The sequence below is a fragment of the Pelodiscus sinensis genome, chromosome 16, assembly GCF_049634645.1.
Source record: "Pelodiscus sinensis isolate JC-2024 chromosome 16, ASM4963464v1, whole genome shotgun sequence".
In the NCBI taxonomy this organism is placed as follows: domain Eukaryota; kingdom Metazoa; phylum Chordata; order Testudines; family Trionychidae; genus Pelodiscus; species Pelodiscus sinensis.
Genome location: NC_134726.1, coordinates 19,772,494 through 19,796,538, shown reverse-complemented (window position 1 = coordinate 19,796,538; position 24,045 = coordinate 19,772,494). Strand labels below are relative to the sequence as shown.

Genomic DNA, 24,045 nt, shown 5'->3' with positions numbered 1-24,045 from the left:
TCAGGTTGAAGCCATTTTCACTGGAAACACATTTTGAATAGCAATCACATTTCAAGCACTTGTGTGAGTAATGCACTGAAACCATTTCCTAATGATACCCTTCAAGTGCACTGCGGTTGGTTTTCCAGCTGTAATTCTTCTAAGTTACTCACAAAATGGGGCATATTGTCCAAAATCTTAATATTCTGTCATAGCTATGAAATAACGAAAAGAAACAGAAATAAAGAGAAAAATAAACCTACTTAAGGCAAATACTAAGGCTATGTCTACACTTAAAATGCTGCAGTCACACAGCTGCTGCTTCACTGTAGACACTCAGGGTTCTCCTGTCACTGTAATTAATTTATTTCCTTGAGTGGCAACAGCTAAGCCTAACACCAGAAGTTAGGTCAGCACAGTTATGTCTCTTGGGTGTGGATTTTTCACACTGCTAAAAGACATAGATATGCCTTATTGACTTCAGTGTGACATTGTGAAGAGTAAGGCACATGGGATAGGAATCTGGCCCCCTATGAAAATATTCACTGCGCCTTCTGGTAAAACACCTACTGGTGTGACTTCTCAGTTTATACACTTATTTCTTTCAGTTCTCTGTTCACTTCTTGTAACATCAACACTCAGTGTTGCATAAAGGCATTCCTTAACTTGGCCAAGATACACATTGTCAGGGCTAGGAAAACCACACTGTGGTCAGATATCATCTACGGGCCAGGAATTACACACTAGAGTTTATAGTTCCTGCCTCCTGCGCTTGCTGCTCTTTTATTCATCTGAAACCCGATCTTAGCTAAGATTTTGTCTATTCCCAAACCCATTAGACAAAATGGGCTTGTGCCCTGCAGATGTATCAGAAGTGTATGCCTGACAGATGACTATAGGAGGAAACAAAACAGGGACACATAATTCAATTTCCTGCTTCGGAAGCAACTAAATCTGCAAAATTGTTTGTAAATGTATTAATTAAAAGGGAAAAACTAAGCAAAAAAAGAAAACAAATAGCGCATTGATAGAGTACTGTAACACTGCACTGTCAGAGGTACTAAATTTCAACTCAAACATAAAGCCATGGCACTGGCCACTGGTTAAAGATCCCATAGCACTTTTTGCTGGGATAAGAGTATTCATCTCTGGTTCCTTGAGAAATTTAAATTTGAACAATCATATTTTAAATTCATTACTCCTATTAGATGCATGATAGTTTGCATGTCCAAAATGTGTTGTGTTGCTCTGCACTACTGACTGATTGCTTTGTTGATTCCAAGAGGTGCCTGCATTTAAATGGTAAGCAATATAATTTTGGCATGCCATTTGTAAAAGTTGATAGTGCCCTTTCAGATTGATTCATGTGCAAGGTATTCACAAACTAGTAGTAGTAGTAGTAGTAGTGGTAGTAGTGTGTGTGTGTGTGTGCAAGAGAAAATCACTTAACAGAATACTCTGCTTAAGAGAATAAATATTTTCCACTAGAAAACTTACCCAGTGTTGCCCGGGTCAGGCCTGGATGCAGGGGAGGCTACGGAGGCCTCCTGCTGGCCCTCCTCAGAAGCATGGGGGTGGAGTGTGGGGGATGCACAGCTCCTCCCATAATGTCAGCACATGGCCCATACATGGGGAGAAAGGGAGCTGCACTATCCAGATGGGTGCAACTACACTGGGTGACCCTGTGGTGTTGGGGGGGTGGGCTGTGGCTCCACCTTGGCTTAGGGGGAGTCACTTACTTAGGCTGATGGCTGGCAAGATAGCAAGCCCCATCCCAAATGGCCACTCCCTTCCTGGAGCAGGTGACTCCAGTGGTCACTCTGCAGTATAGCATCCCTCTGAACACCCACGCCCTGGAAAACAATTGAATTGCAGGCATATCCCATTTTCCTGGCACTACCAATCTTGCCCTTGCTTTAAGCTAGGATAAGAAGAAGCTGAATACCACATTTGGTGGTCCTAGTTGTTACCATTTAGGAGGCATTCTTGAACAAATGGATTTGCAGACAGAGGGACTCGCAAGCAGGCAGACGCACAAATCTCTAATTATATATACATATACAATTAATTTGATAAGATATCCTGTTGTAACACAAAATGGAAAACTTTTTTGTTTAAAACTCAAAATTGTGAAATTCAATAACTCCATTACATAGATCTGGCAATTTTCCTCCACTGATGCTAAACAGTTTAAACAAGTCCTCTATTGAACAAACAGAGAAACTGAGGCCCAAAGAAGCAAAACAACTTGCTCAATGTCATACAGAGGTCACTGGCAGAAGTGAGAACAGACGCAAGATTTCCTGACTCCACACTGCCTCTGTAGGCTGAGAGGGGACTGCTTGCATTGTCCATGGCTGGTGGAGTTGGGGAACTGGCCCCTAGCAAGCACAGACATGGCTTCCTCACACTAAATTCAGATGGTTCCATGGTGCCTTCCCAACCCTGGATATCCCAGGAAATATCATGGGCAGCTAAGACATTGATATGGTCTATTAAATCGGTATATGCGGCTCTGACCTTACACTCCTCCCATAGGAAAAAAGCGATGGTAAGAACAGCCCCATAAAAATAAAATATGGTCATGTTTATAACACACTACTCAGAATGAATTACTCTGCAGTCACTAAGGCTACGTCTAGACTACAATCCTCTTTCGAAAGAGAGTGTCTAGACTACAAGTAGATTTTTTGCAAAAGCGAGCCACTTTTTCGAAAGAGAGTCTAGATGCTCTTTTGAAAAAAAAACCCTCAAAAATTAGGTTTACCATGATAGAAAAAACTGCCGCATTCTTTCAATTTACTTTCAAGTGACGTTTTTTCAAAAAAAGGCTACTTTTTTCGAAAAAACCCTATAGGCTAGAGACACCCTAACTAAGCAGAGCTCAGTCAAACCCTTTTGATTTGAATGGCAGGCACAAATTGTACATCAGTGCAAAATGGCGGCCTGTACATTCTAGATTATTTTCTTGGGGAAAATGAGCTCTTTTTGCTTCAGACTTTGTTGAGTCTCCACCCCAGGTGCACACTTGACTCCTCAATAGCTTTTTCTGGTGTAATTTTTCTCTATCGGCTTGAGTGCCATAGTCTGGTGCAAAGACTAAAACTTCAGCACTCTTTTCTTGGGTTCTTCATTGTGCAGAAGAAGAAGAAAAAGCTACAGAGATGGACAGAGGAGTGGAAAGTGTGGCTAGCTTGGTATATAACAACACTGTGTTTGTAATGTTTTCAAACAATACAGATTGGATTTTTTCTTAAATCCCACTGAATCCCTCAGGCAAGGAGGTAATTTTTCATTGACATTTTGTTTGTCTTTTCTTGCAGCAAACAAGACTGTGTTGCATTTGCTTGTTTTGAAGCTAATCGGCTTCTTGTCAACTGGATCTGAACTAAATTTCTAAGCTAATCCCTTTGCCTTTAGGATTTTTCTCTGAATGATGAATCTAGTGAATAACTGTTCTTCTTACGCAATGTATTTGCCTGCTACTGTTGCTATGTTTATCTGTCACATTACCTCTGGTTTCTCATCAAACACCTGAATTCACAGCAGTTGTGGCATGAGGGGTCACTTCATTATAATCCTTAATGGTGCAATTTGTATTGATTGAACAACGGCAAATAACCATTAATTTCTTCCTAAAAGAATTGGCAAAATGAAAGTTTTCAAGTATACATTAAATGGAATGACCTATAAATATGGACTATTGACACATTAACATCAAGTAACAGTCACAGTGCACTGGGGTACCTGCTCAGAACATTGTTATGACCCTTAGGCCCTTTAAAATAGGGAACTGTGGTTACAGGGCACATGATGAGGAAGAAGCAAATGGCCTACAGGAAATCAGATTTAAAGCTTCCTGTCCTCTAGGCAGAAGCAGCAAACAGGTGAGACCCTGGCTAAGGGAAATGACAGATGTGGTATCACTCCATAGGAGCCATGAAAGGGCTTTCTAAGGGGGATATTTGTATCCTCCCCCTGCTCAGCTAAGGACAGCAGAAAAGGACTTTAGAGCCCTGCAAAGATACAAAATTTGTATCTGTTTCAGCATCTGTATCTGGAAATAGAAGCCCTGGATATCTGCATCCACATCTCCACATGTGGATACCCGTGGATATAAAGTGGATATCCATGGATGTGCAGGGCTCTAAAGGTCTTTGTTACTAAATTTTATGTAGTTCATTGAGCCCTCTTTTGGGTCTTCTATATATTATTCAACGTGCCCGGAGGAAAGGGATGTAGAAAATACAAGGCATTTGGGCTTTATTCAGACTGCTTTCATGGTGAATCTGCCCACGGGCTTATCGTAAGCTAGTTAGCTCTAAAGCCAACATACCAGCCACTAGTCACATATGGCTATTTGGCCGGTTGAGTGTGGCTAGTTGGCTTGAACAATGCGGCTATTTGACCAGTTGAGTGTGGCTAGTTTGCTATAGCACTATAGTGGCTACTGCTTCAGAGCTGGTTGGACACCATGGCTCTAAAGCAGGGGTGTCCAAACTTTTTTCAAAGAGGGCCAGATTTGATGAAGTGAACATGCGTGAGGGCCGACCATTTTGCCTGACATTCTTTGAACCATTAAAATTAAATGCAAATTAACTATTTTATGCAAAGTTTATTGCAAACGGCAAACGACATAACACCAACTATACATGTTGTGTCCAAATATATTTATAACTGATTTAGACCAACTGACATTAACTGAGATTTTACAATGTATTCATCTCAATTGAAAAAAAAACTTGCCTACACTAATGTGAAGGGTGAAACTGAGATCTGGACTGCAGTACATAGGCTAGGTCTGGTTCAAAGGCAGTGGTTTTGATGCGCAAAATGTCACGCAGGTGAGAGTCACTTAGTCTTGTCCTCACGCGGTTCTTGTTAAAGTTCATAGCAGAGAATGTCTTCTCACACATATATGTTGAGCCAAACAAGCTCAGCATTTTCTTAGCCAATGTTCGAATCTCTTGAAACCGGCTCTTATCCAGTTGGCGGTAAAAGTTCACAAGAGAGAGCTGTTGGTTACGACTGCGTAACTCGCTGTCACAATGCAGCTCAATGAGCTCGAGCTGCAGCTGATCTGGAGCATCCTCGGGGTCAACAGAGAATGGAGAGGAGAAAAGGCTGATCTCCTTTTCAATAGCTGCAAAGTCCTGAAAGCGCCGTTTAAACTCCCCAGCCAGAGATGCAATGTCTGCTGCATACCTGCTCGTTTGCGCACTGATATTGTCCTGTGGAAAACTGTTCATTATTTCCTGCAACACTGAAAAATGTATGGTATTGGGCTGTGTTTGTGACAACTGCCTTATGAAAAGTTGCAGCTTTGTCCCAAAGGCTTTGAGGTGTGAATAAAGCTGGTTCACCGCTGCATCTTTCCCCTGAAGACTCATGTTCAGTACATTCAGATGCTTTGTTATGTCAACTAGAAACCCCAAATCAGCCAGCCAAATAGGATCAGATAGTTCTCACATTGGTTGTCCCTTTGTTTCCAAGAATTCTCCGATTTCCTTTCTGAGAGAGTAGAAACGCTGCAGTGCAGACCCCCGACTGAGCCATCTTACATCGTTGTGATATAAAACATCTTCGTATTCAGCCTGGATGTCCAGTAGAAACTGTTTAAACTGGCGGTGGCACAGGGCTTTAGAGCGAATAAAATTAATAGTCTTTAGCACCGGTTTCATAACATGATCATATTTGAGATGTTTAGCACAGAGAACTTGTTGATGAATGATACAATGGAGTTTAATAGCTTTGCCTCCTTCTTCGATCACCTTGTTACAGATTAGGGTTGATAATCCACTTCGTTCACCAACCATGGCAGGTGCCCCATCAGTAATAATCCCAGTAACTTTGTTCCAAGGCAGTTTCATGTCATCTATGGCGGAACTAACAGAAACAAATAAATCTTTTCCTCTTGTTTGGTCCGTAAGGCTCTGGAGGTCAAGTAGCTCTTCAGTCACATTCATTTCATCGTCCACCCCTCTCATAAAAATCAGCAACTGAGCTGTGTCAGATAGGTCCGTGCTTTCATCACAGGCTATTGAAAAGAAGTCAAAATCCACTCCTTTGGATGTCAACTGTCTCTTAATATCTGATGAAATCTCTTCAATTCTCCGTGCTACAGTGTTACGAGCCAGGCAAATGTTGGCAAACTCTTGCTTCTTCTCGGGACAGATATTCTCAACCATTTTCATAACGCATTCTTTGATAAAGTCACCCTCAGCAAAAGATTTGCAATTTTTAGCAATTAACGTTGCCACCTCATAGCTCGCCCTTGTGGCATTTTCATTTGACTCACGGGCTCTTATGAAAAATTTCTGTTGTGACATTAAAACAGCTTCAAGTTGCTTCAACTTTTCACTGCGGTCGTGCCCTGTAAGCTTGTCGTATGTGCTATGTCTCGACTGGTAGTGTCTCTTGACATTAAATTCCTTATAAACAGCCACAGTCTCTTGGCATATCAGACAAACACAGTGATTCTCTATTTCAGTGAAGAAATATTCCACTTTCCACCTGTCCTGGAAGCGGCGGCCCTCACTGTCAACTTTCCTTCTCTTATTTACAGTCGCCATTTTTTTAAATTGACCAGAAGGGGAAGGGATCATGTGAGCGCAGTGCCAGAGGTTTAATACACTGCCCAAGTAATACACTGCACTAATACACTGCCCAACAAGAATTCTCTTGCCTTTGTGGCTGTTTGTGGCGAAGTCTCTAATGTTCGCAGCTCCACGTGCCTGAGCCCGCCAGGAAGCTGACAGTGCGCAGGGCCAATCACAGATACTGAGCTTGAGCAGCTGCGGAGTCCGTCCCTGATCTCAGCAGCTGCGGAGTCCGTCCCTGCACTCTCAGCCCCAAGGTAGAGGGCTTGCAGGGTCAGAGGCGGGTGGAGAGCGCAGGGCACGCTGGCCTCACGGCGGCCCGGGGGCAGGGCGAACCCGTAGCCAAGCGGGGGAGCGGGGCTGCGGACGTGCCCTACATGGAGGACTTTAGGACCGCAGCGGCCGCCATGGACGGCGGCGGCGCGGCCGGAAGCGGCGCCAGTCAGAGGAGCGCCGGGGAGCCAGGAGAGGGGGAGGAAGCGGGGGCTGTCCCTGCACTCTCAGCCCCAAAGCGGAGTGCAGGGGCAGGGTTTGGGACCGCGGCGGCGGCGGCCCGAAGCGGCGCGCTGAGCGCGCCAGTTAAAAAAAGCACCGGGGGGCCGGGAGAAGCGGGGGGCCATATTAAATCCGACCACGGGCCGCATTTGGCCCGCGGGCCGGACTTTGGACATGCCTGCTCTAAAGTAACAGGTACTGTATGTGTGTTAAATGCACGATGAAGATTTAAGGTAATGCAAATCTTAACATCTAAAATCCAGGAAATACACAGCTAAGCCCATACCACTCCTGCACAGAGTGGAGGAGTATGGACTAGGTGGGCCTTGGAAGGCCTGCCAGGGGGATGGGTGTGGTATGGGCGTAGGGTTCAGCTTGGTATATAAAACTCAGTCTCTATGCCCAAGTGTGAGACCTAGTAAGCTGCTGCCTGTGATATGTATGTGCAGCACCACAGGGGGCCAGACAGCAAGGAGCCATTTTTCACGTGCTACTGGCTTCTGAAGTGTGAATGGCTTCCTGAGATGGAAAAGGGAGCAGTCACTGGAAATGATGGTGTGCGTGGAGGAGCTATATTTCGCAATCGAGAGGTGAAGGATAAAGGAGATACACCAGTCTTCTCTTAAAGTCACTGTAACCAACATGGGGTAAAAAACTATTAAGACTGTGGAACGCAGACAGTGCCTGGGATTTCTCCTCCTGCCCTGTCAGCAACTCCATCCTCCAAACATTTCAAAACACGAACACTTTGATCATTCCAGTGGGGCCAATAGCCACTGTGGGCACCAGGGCAAAGTGTGTGTGGGGCCCCCAGATCTGTGGCCCTGGAAGAGACAGGCCTCAATGGAAGGGACAGGCCTGGGGGCAGCCAGTTTGTGGAACTGCCTGGACTGCAGCACCATCCCCCTGACCATCGACATGTTTTGTTAGTCTTTAAAGTGCTACCAGACTATTTGTTGTTTTTTAAAGTTTTTCCTGTTACAGACTAACTCGGTTACCCCTCTGAAACTTATGCAAGTTAAGTTAACCATAACTTCAAACTGCCTATGTGATACCTAGAATTGTCTAAATGAACACCAGCTCCAACCCAAGACATTTTCCTTCTTGTTAAAACAACCTAGGAAATTCACTGAAAGAAAACCCTAGTTAATGAAGAATTAAAGTTGATAGATTGTATGTGTTCTTCCGACTAAACTCAAACTTCTGAAAATCAGGAAATAAAAAGTTAAAGTACTCACAAATATAACCTTACCTCTGCCCTCTAGGACAATGACCTTATAAGTTCATAACCCACATAGTATCTGTGACATTAAGAAATCCACAATCTTTACGTAATGTTTCCCAAGGTTTTGAGGCACCTTGCTACCACCTGGCTTTTGTGTGAGGAAGTCATGTCTGTACCTGATAGGGATCAGTTCTCCAACTGTATTAGCAAAGGGTTCACTGTTTTGTAACAGCAACAAGGAATCCTGTAGCAACCTTATAGTCTAACAGATGTATTGGAACATACGTTTTCGTGGGCAAAGACCTACTTTGTCACGTGCATCTGACGAAGTGGGTCTTTGCCCATGAAAGCTTATGTTCCAGTACATCTGTTAGGTTATGTCTACACTACAGCGCTAATTCGAACTAACTTAGTTCGAATTAGTTAATTCGAACTAAGCTAATTCGAACTAACGCGTCTAGAACTAAAAACTAGTTCGAATTAGCGTTTTGCTAATTCGAACTAGCATGTCCACATTGAGTGGACCCTGAACAGGGCTTAAGGATGGCCGGAAGCAGTGCCGGCAGGGCATCAGAGGAGGACTTAGAGCGTGGAGATGCTGTCTCAGGCTAGCCGAGGGCTGCGCTTAAAGGGACCCGACCCCCACCCCGGACAGACAGTTCTCAGGGGTGCCCCGCTTGCAAACCAGTCCTGGCTTGGAGTGCCCGGAGTGCCCACACTGGGCACATCACAGCACTTGGCCATCAGACCGGCTGCACTTGCCGCAGGCTGCCATCTGGGGAGAGGGGGCAATTGGGGGGCTGCAGGAGAGCTTCCACCCCCAGAAGCCCGCAGAGCCAGCCCAGTCCTCCCCATCGAGGGCTCGTACCCCATTCCTCCCTCACCTCCTTCCACTTACCCTTCCCTAGCCCCCCTTCCTGATGTACAAAATAAAGATGACGTTTCTTCCAACATTGACTCTGTCTTTATTGAACAAAACTGGGGGAGACTGGGAAAAGGAGGTGGGAGAGAGGAAGAGAAAGGCTGGGAGAGGGGAGGGCAACTAACATGATCAGGGGTTGGGAACAGGTCCCAGATGAAGAGAGGCTACAGAGACTGGGACTGTTCAGCTTAGAAAAGAGGAGATGGAGCGGGGACAGGATAGAGGTCTCTAGAGAGGGGTTGGGTAGAGAGGGTGCATTCAGAAAAGTTCTTCCTGAGTTCCCATAAAGAAGGACTAGAGGACACCAAAGGAAAGGAATGGGTAGCAGGCTTGAAACTAGTAATAGAAAGTTGTTGTTCTTGACAAAGCAAATAGTTAACCTGTGGAACTCCTTGCTGCAGGAGGCTGTGAAGGCTACAAATAGAACAGAGTTTAAAGGGAAGTGAGATCAAGTCATGGAGGTTGGGTCCATGGAGTGGTATTAGCCAGAGGGTAGGAGTGGTGTCCCTGCCCAAAGTTTGTGGAAGACTGGAGAGGGATGGCACGAGACAAATGGCTTGGTCACTGTCTTCGGTCCATCCCCTCCAGGGTCCCTAGGGTTGGCCGCTGTTGGCAGACAGGCTACTGGGCTAGATGGACCTTTGGTCTGACCCAGTACGGCCATTGTAAGCTCAGGGCTCAGGGTCGGGGGTCTCAGTGGACCCCCTTGATTTTCATGCACACCTGCTCCTGGGTGGCCAGGCTGGCAGCTCTCCTGCCCTAGACGGCCACTTTCCTGTGCCTAGTGCGGAGATCGTGGACGAGGTCCACGATGTCCGCACTAGCCCAGGAAGGTGCCCGCCTCTTGCGGTCCCGGGCAAGCTCCCGGGAGCCGCCAGCCTGGTCCCGGGAAGAGGGGGTGGGCTGGGGGACATCGGGTGGGTGGCTCTGTACCGTGCCAGGTGCAGGGTCTGCTGGCTGGGTGCTGGCAGGCTTGCACCTGGCACGGGCACCGTAGCCAGCCCGTGCCCCTTTAAGGAGTCCGGGGCCGGGAGGGGGGCATACGAGTTTCCCTGGTGTTGGCCAGAGTGGCCACTAGGGAAACCTGGGGAGGGCTAGCCTCCCACTAGTTCGAATTAAGGGGCTACACACCCCTTAATTCGAACTAGCTAGTTCGAACTAGGCTTAATCCTCGTAAAATGAGGTTTTCCTAGTTCGAACTAAGTGCTCCACTAGTTCGATTTAAATTCGAACTAGCGGAGCGCTAGTGTAGCGCCTATGAATGTTAGTTCGAACTAACGTCTGTTAGTTCGAACTAACATTGTAGTGTAGACATACCCCCTGTCTATAAGGTGCTACAGGACTCCTTGTCGCTGTTGCAGATCCAGACTAACACGGGTACCCCTCTGATACTTGTTTTGTAATAGTAACTCCTAAAGGCCTGACAAACTCATTACAGCTAGCACAGTTTGAATGTTGTGAATCGCAATACAGAAATGAACACATTTTATTTTGATTATCTACCAGAGATCTTGATTTCTTTCTAGGGGGTTCATAAATGAAAAATTCTTTCAAGGAAAGTTCTGAACTTTAAGCTTATCTTGTGTGAATTGATAGATTCTATGCAAGTTCCTGCTTAGACTTAACTCTGCTGTGATTTCTGACAGAGTTCCCAGCTTTGCTGCTGGAAGCATAACCTGGTTAGTTGTCTTTTTTTGTTTTAACCTATGCTGCCACTGTGTATTTCATGGCCACCATTCAAGTCAATACAACTTTGCCTGTATAAATGTTAACGCAGTATTCCCTGTACTTTATCCAGGAAATACTGCCAAAGCTGTGATAACATTCACTGCTTGCAAAGGGAACTGTAAAGATTATAATGGTTTTCCCTATAACACAAAATACTTAGTATTCACATACTATCACTCTCCAACTTTGCAAAATTAAGTAATTTTGAAACCTCCTGTGGATTAGGTAAATATGTTATCTTACTAGCTCCCTCCCCCCCACCTCCATGTCTTTTAGGTAGGCAAACATTTCTGCTGACAAGTGGAATTTGCACTTGTAGATTAGGCACAGGGAACTGTGCATGACTGCCTCTGAAAATGTGGATGAAAATGATTTACCAAAGGCCTCAGTAGATAGAGTGAGAACTAGAATTCAATCGTTCCTTGCTACTTACTCCTCTATCCCACATATACATCACAACTAGAATCTGATCCAAAGCCCCGGAAAGTTAATAGATGGACTCTCACTAACTTCAATGGGCTTGACCCAAGCCCCATTCTTCATCTTCAGCGAGGGAATCCTACATTTTTCAGGACTGGAAAGTCTGATGGCCTAATTTTCCACATGAAGCATCCAGAAATGCACACATGCCCACACGCACTTAGTGTACCAATCAGATGATCCAATCAACCTTGCTTTACTATAGTCCCATTACTGTAGTTCTCCAGCAATCAATGGTCAGCCAGGCACATAATTATCCATATGTGTGCAACTGCCTGATTTGTGCAAACATGTCTGGCAACTGCAAATTATGCACATTCTTGGGCAACATTTTTTGGTGTGTAATTGTGTGTGTGTGTCTGAGTTTGGAAATCAGCTTCCATACTTACAGTATGCTGGAAAAAAGGGGCTAGTGTTACACTAAACAGGTATAATATTGAAATGTAATATGAAGCAAACTGTTGGGGTGATAATGCAGTAAATATGACAAAGGTTCTAGTATTTAGAATATTTTTTAATAAAAATGAATGCTCTCTTTTGTTGATAGTGGCCGAACATGATGCTGATGTGTAATTTTTTTCAGTCTTAAAACAAGACTACAGGCAGTCCCCGAGTTACTTGGATCTGACTTACGTCGGATCCGCAGTTACAAACGGGGCCCTTCCTCTCCCTGGTCTCCAGCAGACCAGGGAGAGGAAGCAAAGCGGCGGAACACGCAGGCAGCGGACAGACCAGACGCGTCTGGGCTGTCAGCTGGCCGCGTGCTCCACGGCTTTGCTCTGCTCTGCTCCCCGTCCCCCTGGTCTGTAGACCAGGGGGACGGGGAGCAGAGCAGAGCAGAGCAGAGCGGCGGAACACGCGGCCAGCTGACAGCCCAGACGCGTCTGGGCTGTCAGCTGGCCGCGTGTTCCGCCGCTTTGCTCTGCTCTGCTCCCCCCCCCCCCTGGTCTGCAGACCAGGGGGAGGGGGAGCAGAGCAGAGCAAAGCCGCGGAGCCCGAGGGCAGCAGGATAGCCACGGCGCGTCTGGGCTGTCCCGCTGCCCGCATGTTCCGCCGCTTTGCTCCCCGTCCCCCAGGTCTGCAGACCAGGGGGACGGGGAGCAAAGCAGAGCAAAGCCACGGAACCCGAGGGCAGCAGGATAGCCACGGCGCATCTGGGCTGTCCCACTGCCCCCGTGCTCCGCGGCTTTGCTCCGGACGCCTGTGGTACAGCAGCTGGGGCGCTGCCGGTTGGTCCCGTAGCGCCGCTCTGGGCGCCACTGGACCATCCCAGCAGCACCCCAGCTGCTCTGCCCCAGGTGTCCCCAAGTCAGCAGCTGCTGAAAATGACCAGTGGCTGACTACAGGAAGCCCCTGCCCCAGGCTTCCTGGAATTAGCCACTGATCAGTTTCAGCAGCAGCTGACTTGGGGATGCCTGGGGTTCTTAAGTTGAATCTGTATGTAAGTCAGAACTGGCGTCCAGATTCAGCCACTGTTGAAACTGATCAGTTTCAGCAGCGGCTGAATCTGGACGCCAGTTCTGACTTACATACAGATTCAACTTAAGAACAAACCTACAGTCCCTATCTTGTATGTAACTCGGGGACTGCCTGTAATGGCATTATTTTTTATTTTATAAGCCTTTTTGGCTGCCTTTGTATTGTTTATAACTGTAACGGAAATTTTTCCTTTAGAAGTTCTAATTTTTCTGACATAGTTGCACAATGTCCTTATTTGGCACAGAAAACTTGAAATAATAAAGTGGTGACAAACTGACAAAAGCTGGGAAATTAAAGATAACTGACAATTTTCTGCTTGGAACACAATATTGTGGTCGAGTAAGAAACAACAGAGGTTTTCATTAAGAATGCTCAGGGCTCGACAAATAATAAAATCTACTCGCCTGTGGCGAGTAGATTGTAACCCAGACGAGCCGGGTTCGGACGATCTGTGCATGCGCAGATTGCCGGCCAGTACAGCTGGCGAGCAGGGCTCGCTGTGGTTTGGTGAGCCCTGTTTTCTGATATATCCTTAACCAAAATGGTATGTCTTTATCTCAGACCTGGGCAAAATACCCTCCCACAGGCTGGATCTCGCTGTGAAGCTGCCAGATCTGGCCCACGAATGTAGTTGGGAGCCTCAGGCAGACTCCCTGCCTCTCCCCGCTCCTGCCCGGTGCTGAGAAAAGTGGCTGCTGTGAACTTGCGGGGTTCTGTTTGAACAGCTGTGAGCCTGGAGGAGGGGCGAAGGCTTCAGGCGCTGCTCCCACCCCCAGCACATACTCATTGGCTGGTTTCTGGCCAATGGGAGCTGCCTGTAGTGAACAGGCAGCTTGTGAAGCACCCTCCCCCGCTCCCCTCAGGCTTGTAGCTGTTCAAAAACCATATGGCCCTTGCAGCCAGTGTGGGCATGGGGCAGGCAGGGAGTCTTCTTGAGAAGGCTGCTAGCTGGGAATCAAGCAGGTAAGTCTGTCAGCCAGAGTCTGCCTCTGCCACTCCAACTTTTGCCTATCTACCACACATAACCCAAATCCTCTGACGCCTCCTGCCCCCATATCCCCTTCCAGATCCTGCACCCCAATCCTCTGCCACATGTCACAACCTAAGCCCTCTGTCCTCTTCCTGCCCCCATATCCCTTCCCAGATCCTGCTAGGTATGCTGAATTTAGATTAATAAATCAACTGAATAGTCTATGGGATTTCCATTGACTATTCGATTAGTCTCTAAGGGTGCCTCTGCCTTTGAACTGTAGCAAGAGCCCACTCAGCTCTTGCTACAGTTGAAAAGCAGAAGCTCCGCAGGGAGTGCAGGGCTTCCTTCTAAAATATACAAGAGTCCCATTAGGGCTGAGGTGGGGGACTCCCCCCGCTGGCCTCTCGTTTCCTGCGCGCCTCAGCCTTTGAAATGTACAAGAGTCCCAGCGGGGCTTCTGTATATTTCAAAAGCAGAATCGCAGCAGAGACCGCTTCAGTCCCCACTTGCGGCGTGTCCGCTGTGCCTCTACTTCCCCTACCCCCGGAAGAGACGGTGGTGGGGGAACTGTCTGTTAAGCTGGCTCCCCCCTGTACAGTCTTCTGCTCCCCACCTTGCTGCCTCTGATAGGTCACAACCCTAACTCTCTGCCCCCTTATCCTCTCCCAGATCCTGCACGCCAAACCCTTGCCCCATGTTACAACCAAAATCCCTTGCCCCCCTCCTGAACCCCAGTCCCCTCCCAGATAATGCATCTGAATCCCCTGCCCTAGGTCACAACCCAAACCACTGCACCCCAGCCTTTTCCCCAAGTCACAACTCCCTCCTGCCCTATGTCACAGTCAAAATCCCTCCATTCCCTCCTCATCCTAGTCTCCTTCCCCAGGTCACAATTCCCTCTTGCCAAGGTCACAACCCAAACCCCTGCACCCTCATCCCCTAACCCAGGTCACAACTGCCTCTTTTACCCAAACTCCCTCCCAGATCCCACGTCCTTTCCTGCACCCCAATCCCTTACCTTATGCTCCCTTCTGCACCCAACCTCAATTGACTGGCTAAGTCACAGTTCTGCAGAAAAGGACCCGGGGATTACAGTGGATGAGAAGCTAGCTATGAGTCAACAGTGTGCCCTTGTAGCCAAGAAGGCTAATGACATATTAGGTTGCATTAGGAAGAGCATTGCCAGCAGATCTAGAGAAGTGATTACTCCCCTTTATTCGGCTCTGGTGAGGCCTCATCTGGAATGTTGTGTCCAGTTTTGGGCCCCCCCATTATGGAAAGGATGTGGATGCATTGGAGAGGGTCCAGCAGAGGGTGACCAAAATGATTAGGGGGCTGGAGCACATGACCTATGAGGAGAGGCTGAGGGATTTGGGTTTATTTAATCTGCAGAAGTGAAAAGTAAGGGGGAATTTGATAGCAGCCTTCAACTTCCTGAACGGAAGTTTCAAATAGGATGTAGAAAGGCTGTTCACAGTAGTAACAGATGGCAGAACAAGGAGCAATGGTTTCAAGTTACAGTGGGGAAGGTCTAGGTTGGATATTAGGAAAAACTATTTCACTAGGAGGGTGGTGAAGCACTGGAATGGGTTACCTAGGGAGGTGGTGGAATCTCCATCCCTAGAGGTTTTTAAGTCTCGGCTTGACAAAGCCCTGGCTGGGTTGATTTAGTTGGGATTGATTCTGCCTTGGACAGGGGGTTGGACTTGATGGCCTCCTGAGGTCTCTTCCAGCTCTGTGATTCTATTACTTGGAAGAGTGCAGCCCTTGACTATTTTCCAAATTTTTGGAGTGGTTCCCCATCAAAAATTATTATCAACTCCTGCTCTACCAACTTCTGGAATTAATTTCTTTCACTTTCACATTCAAATTTCTGAGATAGTACATCACTACCAAAGTGCTCCTGAGGCTTTTTTGCTTGCTTGCTTTTAGCAAACAATATTGCTTCCAAGTTTTATATCCAACACCTGTAGTAAACTACAATTGTCACAGTAACTTTGTCTGGATTTAACAAAAAGGATATGGGCCCAATCTTGTTTCATTGAAATCAATGGGCCATTTTTTGTGTGACTTCACTGAAATCAATGGAATCATTCTAGATTTAGAATTTTAACCAACGTGTTGTCTTTGCGTATGTCTACACTGCATGGCTATTTTATCCCGATATAGCTACCCCATGTCTACACAAGCCTCCCATTATTCTGAAATATTTTTTGAAATAACAGGCAAGTTATTTCGCCATCCTGGTAAACCTTGTTACACGAGAGATAAGGGATGGCTCGAAATACCACGTTATTTTGAAACTAGGCGCTGTGTAGACATGCCAAATTTCAAAATAAGCAATTTCAAAATAGATTTGCATAGTGTAAATTGCGCATCTTATTTCAAGTTTAGGGTGCTGTGTAGATGCACCCCTTCATAGGGAGAAGCCTCCTAAAGTTTGGGAAATGCTTCATTGTCCACCGGAACCCTGAGCAATGTGGCAAAAAGAAACAAATGGGTAACTGTTACCAGTCAAGAGGATACAAACCACATCTTCTATTCAACCTAGTCAGACAGTTGAATGATCAAAGAACATAGACTAAATTAATTTTAAAAAGACAAATCAGTAACACCCACATTTAGAGCTGGTTGACTCAACCCCCAAATGCATACCACCCTACCATGGTATTTTTTGCTAAGTAGACAAAGAATTTTATATTAGCTAATGCTGACTGCAGTATGTTAGCCCTCATCTACTCTATGACTTTTATTTTGAAATAACCTCCACCTAGGTAGAATTTATAAACGGAGTGTCCACACTACCAAGCCTGTTATTTCAAAATAATGGGCCGCAGAATTAAAAATCTGTACTTCTGCTTTTTCTCAGGAGTAACGCTAATGCCAAAATAGTTATTTCGAAATAGCAGCAGTGTGGACGCACTGGTGCTATTTCGAAATAATTACTTTCCAGTGCTTTCTGCGGCTCTACGTCTGAGGTAGCATGTCCACATTAACGGAACCTGCCTTGGAGTAATTTCAATGCTTCCTTACTGCGAGGACACGCTACTTTGAATTTGTTAAATCAGGAGTTCTTAAGTCGCATTTAGTAATTTCAAAATAGTTTCCTAGTGTAGACATGGCCTTCCTGGTTTTGCTTCTGCTTAAGGAATGATGCCACCACATATTAGAAGGAAAACCCAGTAAGTCAGCTATTCTGGTGAAAAATATCTGGAATCCAGTTCCTGTTGAGGAAGATTAGGATTGGATTTGCTCTCAGCAGTTGCCTTCCAACGTTTGCATTACTGAAGCAGCATGTAAAGTAAATGCCTAACTCAGTTTATTTGCTCCTCTGTCAGAAAGATGAAGAACTTCTGAAAACTTAATAGGATAGTTTATGTATCTGGCAACTTTACAATGGCTGCTGCTATTAATATTAATGACATATCAGAGTGTAAAAAAGCATAGCAAAGATATTCACAGTAAGAGAATTGCTATGATCTCACAGGTGTGACTTGGAAGAGCTTCCACCACTTATAGGCTAATATACTTGATACATACTAAAGAATATTCAGATGAATGGATTTTCTAATGGAAGCTGCACTTAGGTTTTCTAACAGCATGTTCTAACTATATTAGAAAGGAAAAGATGTTCAGACAGCTAGATGATGCTATTGAAAGGAAAGAGGTATCTTTCTTTTCAGAAAATAAGCTTTGGTTTGGTCTTAAACATCTGGGGTCACCTACAATTTCAGATGCACAGGATATCATATTGAGGTTACAGGGAAGGTCTTACCAGTTCTGGGAAAAGGCTGGAATAGCTGTTTTAGAAGGAGATGGCGACATATTGCAGGTAATTTTGATAAAGCCAACATTTCATGAATTAATATCCTTACTATTATACATAACGATTTTGTCAAGCAAACAACAGAAAGAGTTTAAATCTTTTGGAGCAAGTAAGTGAAAGCAGCAGATAAGAAAGGAAATGACTTATTTCTGTTTGCTTGTATTCTTAAACTATGATTTGCACAGTAGCTCTATGATTATGAAATGCCTAAAAGTTCTACAGGTTCCCAACTCTGTGTATTCTATAAAATAAAAGATTTAAAAATGAAGTTTTTTGTTCAAAGTTCCTGTGTTTTACAGAATGGATTCAGCTACTTTCACCCATTTTCAAAATACATCTTCTTCCTATTTAACATCTCAACTATTCCTTTTGTGGGTACTTTCCGGTGTAGTGGTATTGTGATTTTAATCATAGCATTGACAGAGAATGAAATATTCTTTTATACTAGTATGTTACCACTATTTGGAACATTTTAATGCTTACTGTGCCCGCAAAAACTGCTTACCTTGTTTGATAGGTTGCTTGTTAGAGAATGTAAGGGGAGTAACAAGGAATTTGGTTTCAGCTACAGGTACCCAGTGGTGCAGAATTTTAACAGTCCAGACTCCAGGCCGCAGCGGCAAATTCAAAGGTGGTTTGTAGTGAGTAAATTCTGCACTAGATTCAATAAGGATATCATATGTAGCTGCGATGACATTGATCGGGTCCACCCATATCACTGTTACTGTGACATTGGGGCCTTTTCCCCACTTCTGCATGCCAACTGGTTCATCCATCGGCCCAATAAGTCCTCCAAAATTCCGAAATATCCTTTCCTTGGCATCCCAATCAGTGCCAATCTGAAATTAAAGACAGTATTATTAGTACTGTTATCTCTGAAAACAAATCTAAGGTCCTGATTGTGCAAATTCTCTCCTAATCCCATTTACAGGACTATTCACATACTTAAAGCTATAAATGTGTGAATATACTTGTAGGAATAAGGCATACAGCTATGTTATTTACAGAAAGCACACACACAGTCCCTCTGGACAATGATGTGAATCAGGATCTGTCAGTGTTTTAATACTGGCAATAAAATATGCTTTGAATGGAAATTCAACATAAAAGATTTGGTAGCAAGATTTGTAAAAATTAAAAAGCTCGTTTGCAAATATTGAAGTTTGCGTATTATTGATACAGAATGAAAATGCAGAACATTTAGCGTCTAAGCAATAAATAAAAAGATATAATTATAGACCAAATGTAAGTACTGAATATTAACTGCAGTAGCTTTTATCTTTAATTCATGTGCATTGCACAGTACAGAGTCTTTGCAATGAGAGATCAGAACTTTTTAATGCATTGTAAGAATTAAGCGCAAATTAGTTTGACAGGGGAGCTTAATTTTACACATGGACACATTAGCAGGAAATCCTGAGCTCTGAGTTAGATGCTTACCGAGCATATAGGCAAGTAAATGCCTATTTTAGTAACATAACTGCTGATTTGGGTAGCTAGATGATCTATTGAGATGCCCAGGTTTCAAAAGTTAAAGTAAGAACTGCAATGAGTCCAGTGACCTGATACAGATTTGAGTGAGCCTTTGACTTGACACTATGTGAACGGCAGAGGTTCATTCTCAATTTTTTTTCTTTTGTTGTTGAGAAAGGAAAATCAATTCGGAAAAAAAAATCAATATTCAGACAAAGGTAAGGAAAATGCAGACTCAGACTGGATTTCCAAGCAATTCTTTTGCCCAGAACCGTTTATTAACCAAACAGAATATACTGAACCTTGACTACCAGAATCACGTAGTATGGGCACAATCTAGGTGCTTTCAAAGTCAATGGCTTCAGGGGAACTTGACTCAGGACCTACTTAATTTACAGATGAGACATAGCCTCCTGTCTTCTCAGCAGTCAGAGTATTCCCTTCCTGACTGGTTCTTGGGGTTATTACTGGTAAGCCCTATTCTTACTGTCACACCATTAAAGTTCCTTTTTTAAAATATATATTTACCAACAGTGAAGGAGCTGTTTCACATCTCACAGTAAATATTTAATAGACCTTTCATTTTCCTAGCAGCTTTCAGTGCTCTTACATGGGATTTAATGACTTGCCTGTAACCCACAGATAACGTGACCGTACCAGCCTTAGCAATTAAACTTTATATATAAAGCAGAGGAACGTCTGTAAACGGATAGCATGAAGGTATACATAATAGTCATAGAATCATAGAGCTGGAAGAGACCTCAGGAGGTCATCAAGTCCAGCCCCCGGCCCAAGGCAGGACCAATCCCAACTAAATCAACCCAGCCAGGGCTTTGTCAAGCCGAGACTTAAAAACCTCTAGGGATGGAGATTCCACCACCTCCTTAGGTAACCCATTCCAGTGCTTCACCACCCTCCTAGTGAAATAGTTTTTACTAATATCCAACCTAGATCTCTCCCACTATAACTTAAGACCATTGCTCCTTGTTCTGCCATCCGTCACTACTGAGAATAGCTTCTCTCCATCCTCTTTGGAACCTCCCTTCAGGAAGTTGAAGGCTGCTATCAAATCCCCCCTCACTCTTCTCTTCTGCAGACTAAACAAACCCAAATCCCTCAGTCTCTCCTCATAGGTCATGCACTCCATCCCCCTAATAATTTTGGTCGCCCTCCGCTGGACCCTCTCCAATGCGTCCATATCCTTTCTATAGTGGGGGAGGGGGTACCCAGAACTGGACACAATCAGGAGTTTCTTGAGGCCGGCTGCGGCAGCTGGCGCCCCAGGCAGAAGGCGTGATCGGTGCCCCCGCCTGCACGGCCATCAGTGGCCGTGATGTCATCATTGGGCGCCCCTAGGCTCATGGGCTGCCCCTTGACACAATATTCCAGATAAGGCCACCAGCGCCGAATAAAGGGGAATAATCACTTCTTTGGATCTGCTGGCAGTGCTCCTCCTAATGCACCCTAATATGTCATTAGCCTTCTTGGCTATAAGAGCACACTGTTGACTCACATCCAGCTTCTCATCCGCTGTAATCCCCAGGTCCTCTTCTGCAGAACTGCTACTTAGCCATTCATTCCCCTGGACTCTACACTTGTCCTTGTTGGCCCAATCCTCTAATCTGTCCAGGTCACTCTGGACCCTATCCCTGCCCTCCACCGTATCTACCTCTCCCCCTAGCTTAGTGTCATCTGTGAACTTGCTGAGGGAGCAAGCCATCCCCTCTTCCAGGTCATTAACAAAGATGTTGAATAAAACCGGTCCAAGAACAGATCCTTGGGGCACTTCGCTAGAAACTGACCGCCAACCTGACATCAAGCCGTTGATCACAATCCGTTGGGCCCGAGAGTCTAGCCAGATTTCTATCCATCTTACAGTCCATTTATCCAATCCATATTCCCTTAACTTGCTGACAAGAATATTGTGGGAGACGGAATCAAAAGCTTTGCTAAAGTCAAGGTATATCACATCCACTGACTTTTCCATATCCACAGAGCCAGTTACCTCATCATAGAAATTAATCAGATTGGTCGGGCACGACTTGCCCTTTGTGAATCTATGTTGACTATTCCTGATCACTTTCCCCTCTTCAAGTGCTTCAAAATGGATTCCTTGTGGTGATTTCCTAAAAGGCATTTTTCCACACAAGCTGGCTACTGAGGATTTGTTTATATATGGCTATTTAGCTGTGGATAGCCACTCACATGCACACACACAGGAAGCTCCTGCATTGAGCAGGAAGTTGAACTAGATGACCTCTTGAGGTCTCACCAATCCTAATCTTCCGTGATTGTTCCTGACGACTGAGGTGCTAAAGGAGAACTCAAGGAAGACAAGGCCACTGCAGAGAAACTAGATGAATCCTTTGCACTGCTCTTTACTGCAGAGGATATGGGACTATCCTGACACCTGAGATATTCTTTTTAGGTAGAAAACCTGAGAAACTGTCTCAGATTGAGATGTCTATAGAAGAGATTTTGGAACAAACTGATAAATTAAAGAGTAGCAAGTCACCAGGACCAGATGATATTCACCCAAGAGTGCTGAAGAAACTCAAAGAATAAATATACTAACCGTGATATGTAACCTATCACTTAGATCTGCTTCTGTACCGGATGAGCAGCAGATAACTAATGTAACACTTTGTCATGGCTGTTCCCCACTCTGGCACTCGGAGTGCAGAAGATGGGGGCTCACAAGAGAATTAAAAATACCTTACCTCTATAGGCTTCTACATAAATTCCCTGGCCTTGAGAGATAGCTGCCACCCCCAAAAGAAACAAAAACAAACAACCCCCCAAACAACAATAACAACCATTTCTTCTTGAACTCAGGAAGAAACCACTTGGGCTTCTTCCAGAGGGATACCCCAAGCTCTTTCACCACAAGAGAGCTTGGAAAAAAGAGAAAACAAACTTCAGTCTCTGATAGCTGACCTCACAGTCTCAGGCATGCACACACAGTCCTTATCTTCCAGGAAACAAGAATCAAATCATTCTCTTAAAAAAGATTATTTTATTAACAAAACAATAAGATATAGTTGATAAAGCATACTTGGTTGCTAGGTGTTTTAAAGCAACTGAGAAAAGAACAAATTACAAAGCTCAGAGAAATTCCATCCCTGGGATACAGCTTAAAGTGTATGGGTAGGAGAGGCAGACACATGGACTTAGCAAAGAGAAGTTTAACCAAACAACAAAACAAAGAAAATAACCTGATTGTGTCTAAATAGACATTCCATTCCCTACCTACTCACAGATCTGTGCTTCAAGGTCCAGTCCATTTCCATGCCCAGTATTCTTTGTAGGCATGGTAGTCCTGCCTGGTTCAATTCATCTTGTTCTCCCTGCTCCCGGCTTCAAACTCACACAAAGAGCAGCAGACAAGTATCCCTTTCAATTCAAATCTCATACTTTCTTCTTCTTAGTTCTTTTGGCTTCCTGCCAACACTTCCTACCTACCTGGGTTTAACCCTTTGGCTACTGTATGCTGAGATGTTCAGGAAAGGCCAGGTCTCCTCCTATCCATCACACACCTATTTTAAAAAAAGGCTTCAGAGACAATCCTGGCAATTATAGGCTGGTAAGCCTAACTTCAGTAGCAAGCAAACTGATTGAAACTATAATAAAGAACAAAATTATCAGACCCATAGATAAATATGGTATCTTAGGGAAGAGTCAGCATGGCTTTGTAAATAGAAATCATGCCTCACCAATCTATTGGAAGACCCTGAGGGTATGTCTACACTACAAAGTTAATTCGAACTAACGGAGTGCTTAGTTCGAACTAGGTAAACCTCAGGGACAAGTGCTGTTCCAAATATTCATAAATATGAATATGGAAAGAAGGTGAACAGTGAGGTGGCAAAGTTTGCAGACAATAAAAAGCACTCAAGATAGTTAAGTCCAAAGCTGATTATGGAGAGCTACAAAGGGATCTCACAAAACTGGGTGACTGGAGGAGAAAATGGCAGACGAAATTCAATGCTAATAAGTGCAAAGTGATGCTTACTGGAAACAAATTCTGTAAACTCTACTTACAAATAGCTGGATTCTACATTAGCTGGTACCTCTCAAGAAAGATTTTGGAGTTACTGTGGACAGTCTTCTGAAAAAATCTATTCAGTGTGCAGCAGCAGTAAAAAAACCCCAAACTAACAGTGTTAGGAACCATTAGAAAAGGGATACTGTGTTTGCTGTCCTCTATCCCATCTCCTTTTTTTGATCTTTGCTGCCTGATTACATACTTCCAGTTTAAAATGAGGTTGACTAGTCACTTTGTAACTCTGGGGCTCTCTTGTTCATAGCTCATTCTCAAATATCAGCATGCTTACCAGAAATCAGCTCTTGAATGAAAAGCAGCTGGCTCAAGTAGAATCCAGGAAAGCCGACATGACGCTGCTCAGAAAGGGGATATGCTCTGAAGAAGTAGCAGAGACATGGTTTTCACCTTCCAGAGAAGGCACCAGTTCCAATTTGTTAGAATGGTGTGAAATCCTGGTATGCTCTGTGACTCCTCACTAAGTTTGGATGACCAGGTTAGCATGAGTATCTAAAATGCCTCCTCCCTCCCTCGCTTACTTCCATACAAGGACTTGGCTGCTGTGATCAATGAATTCCTCACTTCCAGGCTGGATAATTGTAATTCAACAGATGCAAGGAGAACGTGAAGGTGATGCACAGGCTGCAACTGGGACAGAATGCAGTCACCTGTTTAGGCCACCAGGAACACATACTGGAGACCCTCCTCTGGCTCCCAGTTGATACACGATGCCAGTTTAAGGCTTTTGTCCTAATTTTCAAAACAAATAGCAGACCAACCCCAGCAACACCACAGTCCACACTTCGATCAGTGAACGAGTGACA

At 44.8% G+C, this 24,045-nt stretch overlaps 1 protein-coding gene across 1 annotated transcript in view; it reads right to left on the bottom strand.

The window, feature by feature from the left end:
* XYLT1 (xylosyltransferase 1) overlaps positions 1-24,045 on the bottom strand; it is a 400,682-nt gene that overhangs the window by 8,184 nt on the left and 368,453 nt on the right. Inside the window, exon 11 of the mRNA XM_075899380.1 lies at positions 18,212-18,545. Coding sequence (XP_075755495.1) covers positions 18,212-18,545 — 334 coding nt within the window. The remainder of the gene's footprint in view (positions 1-18,211; positions 18,546-24,045) is intronic.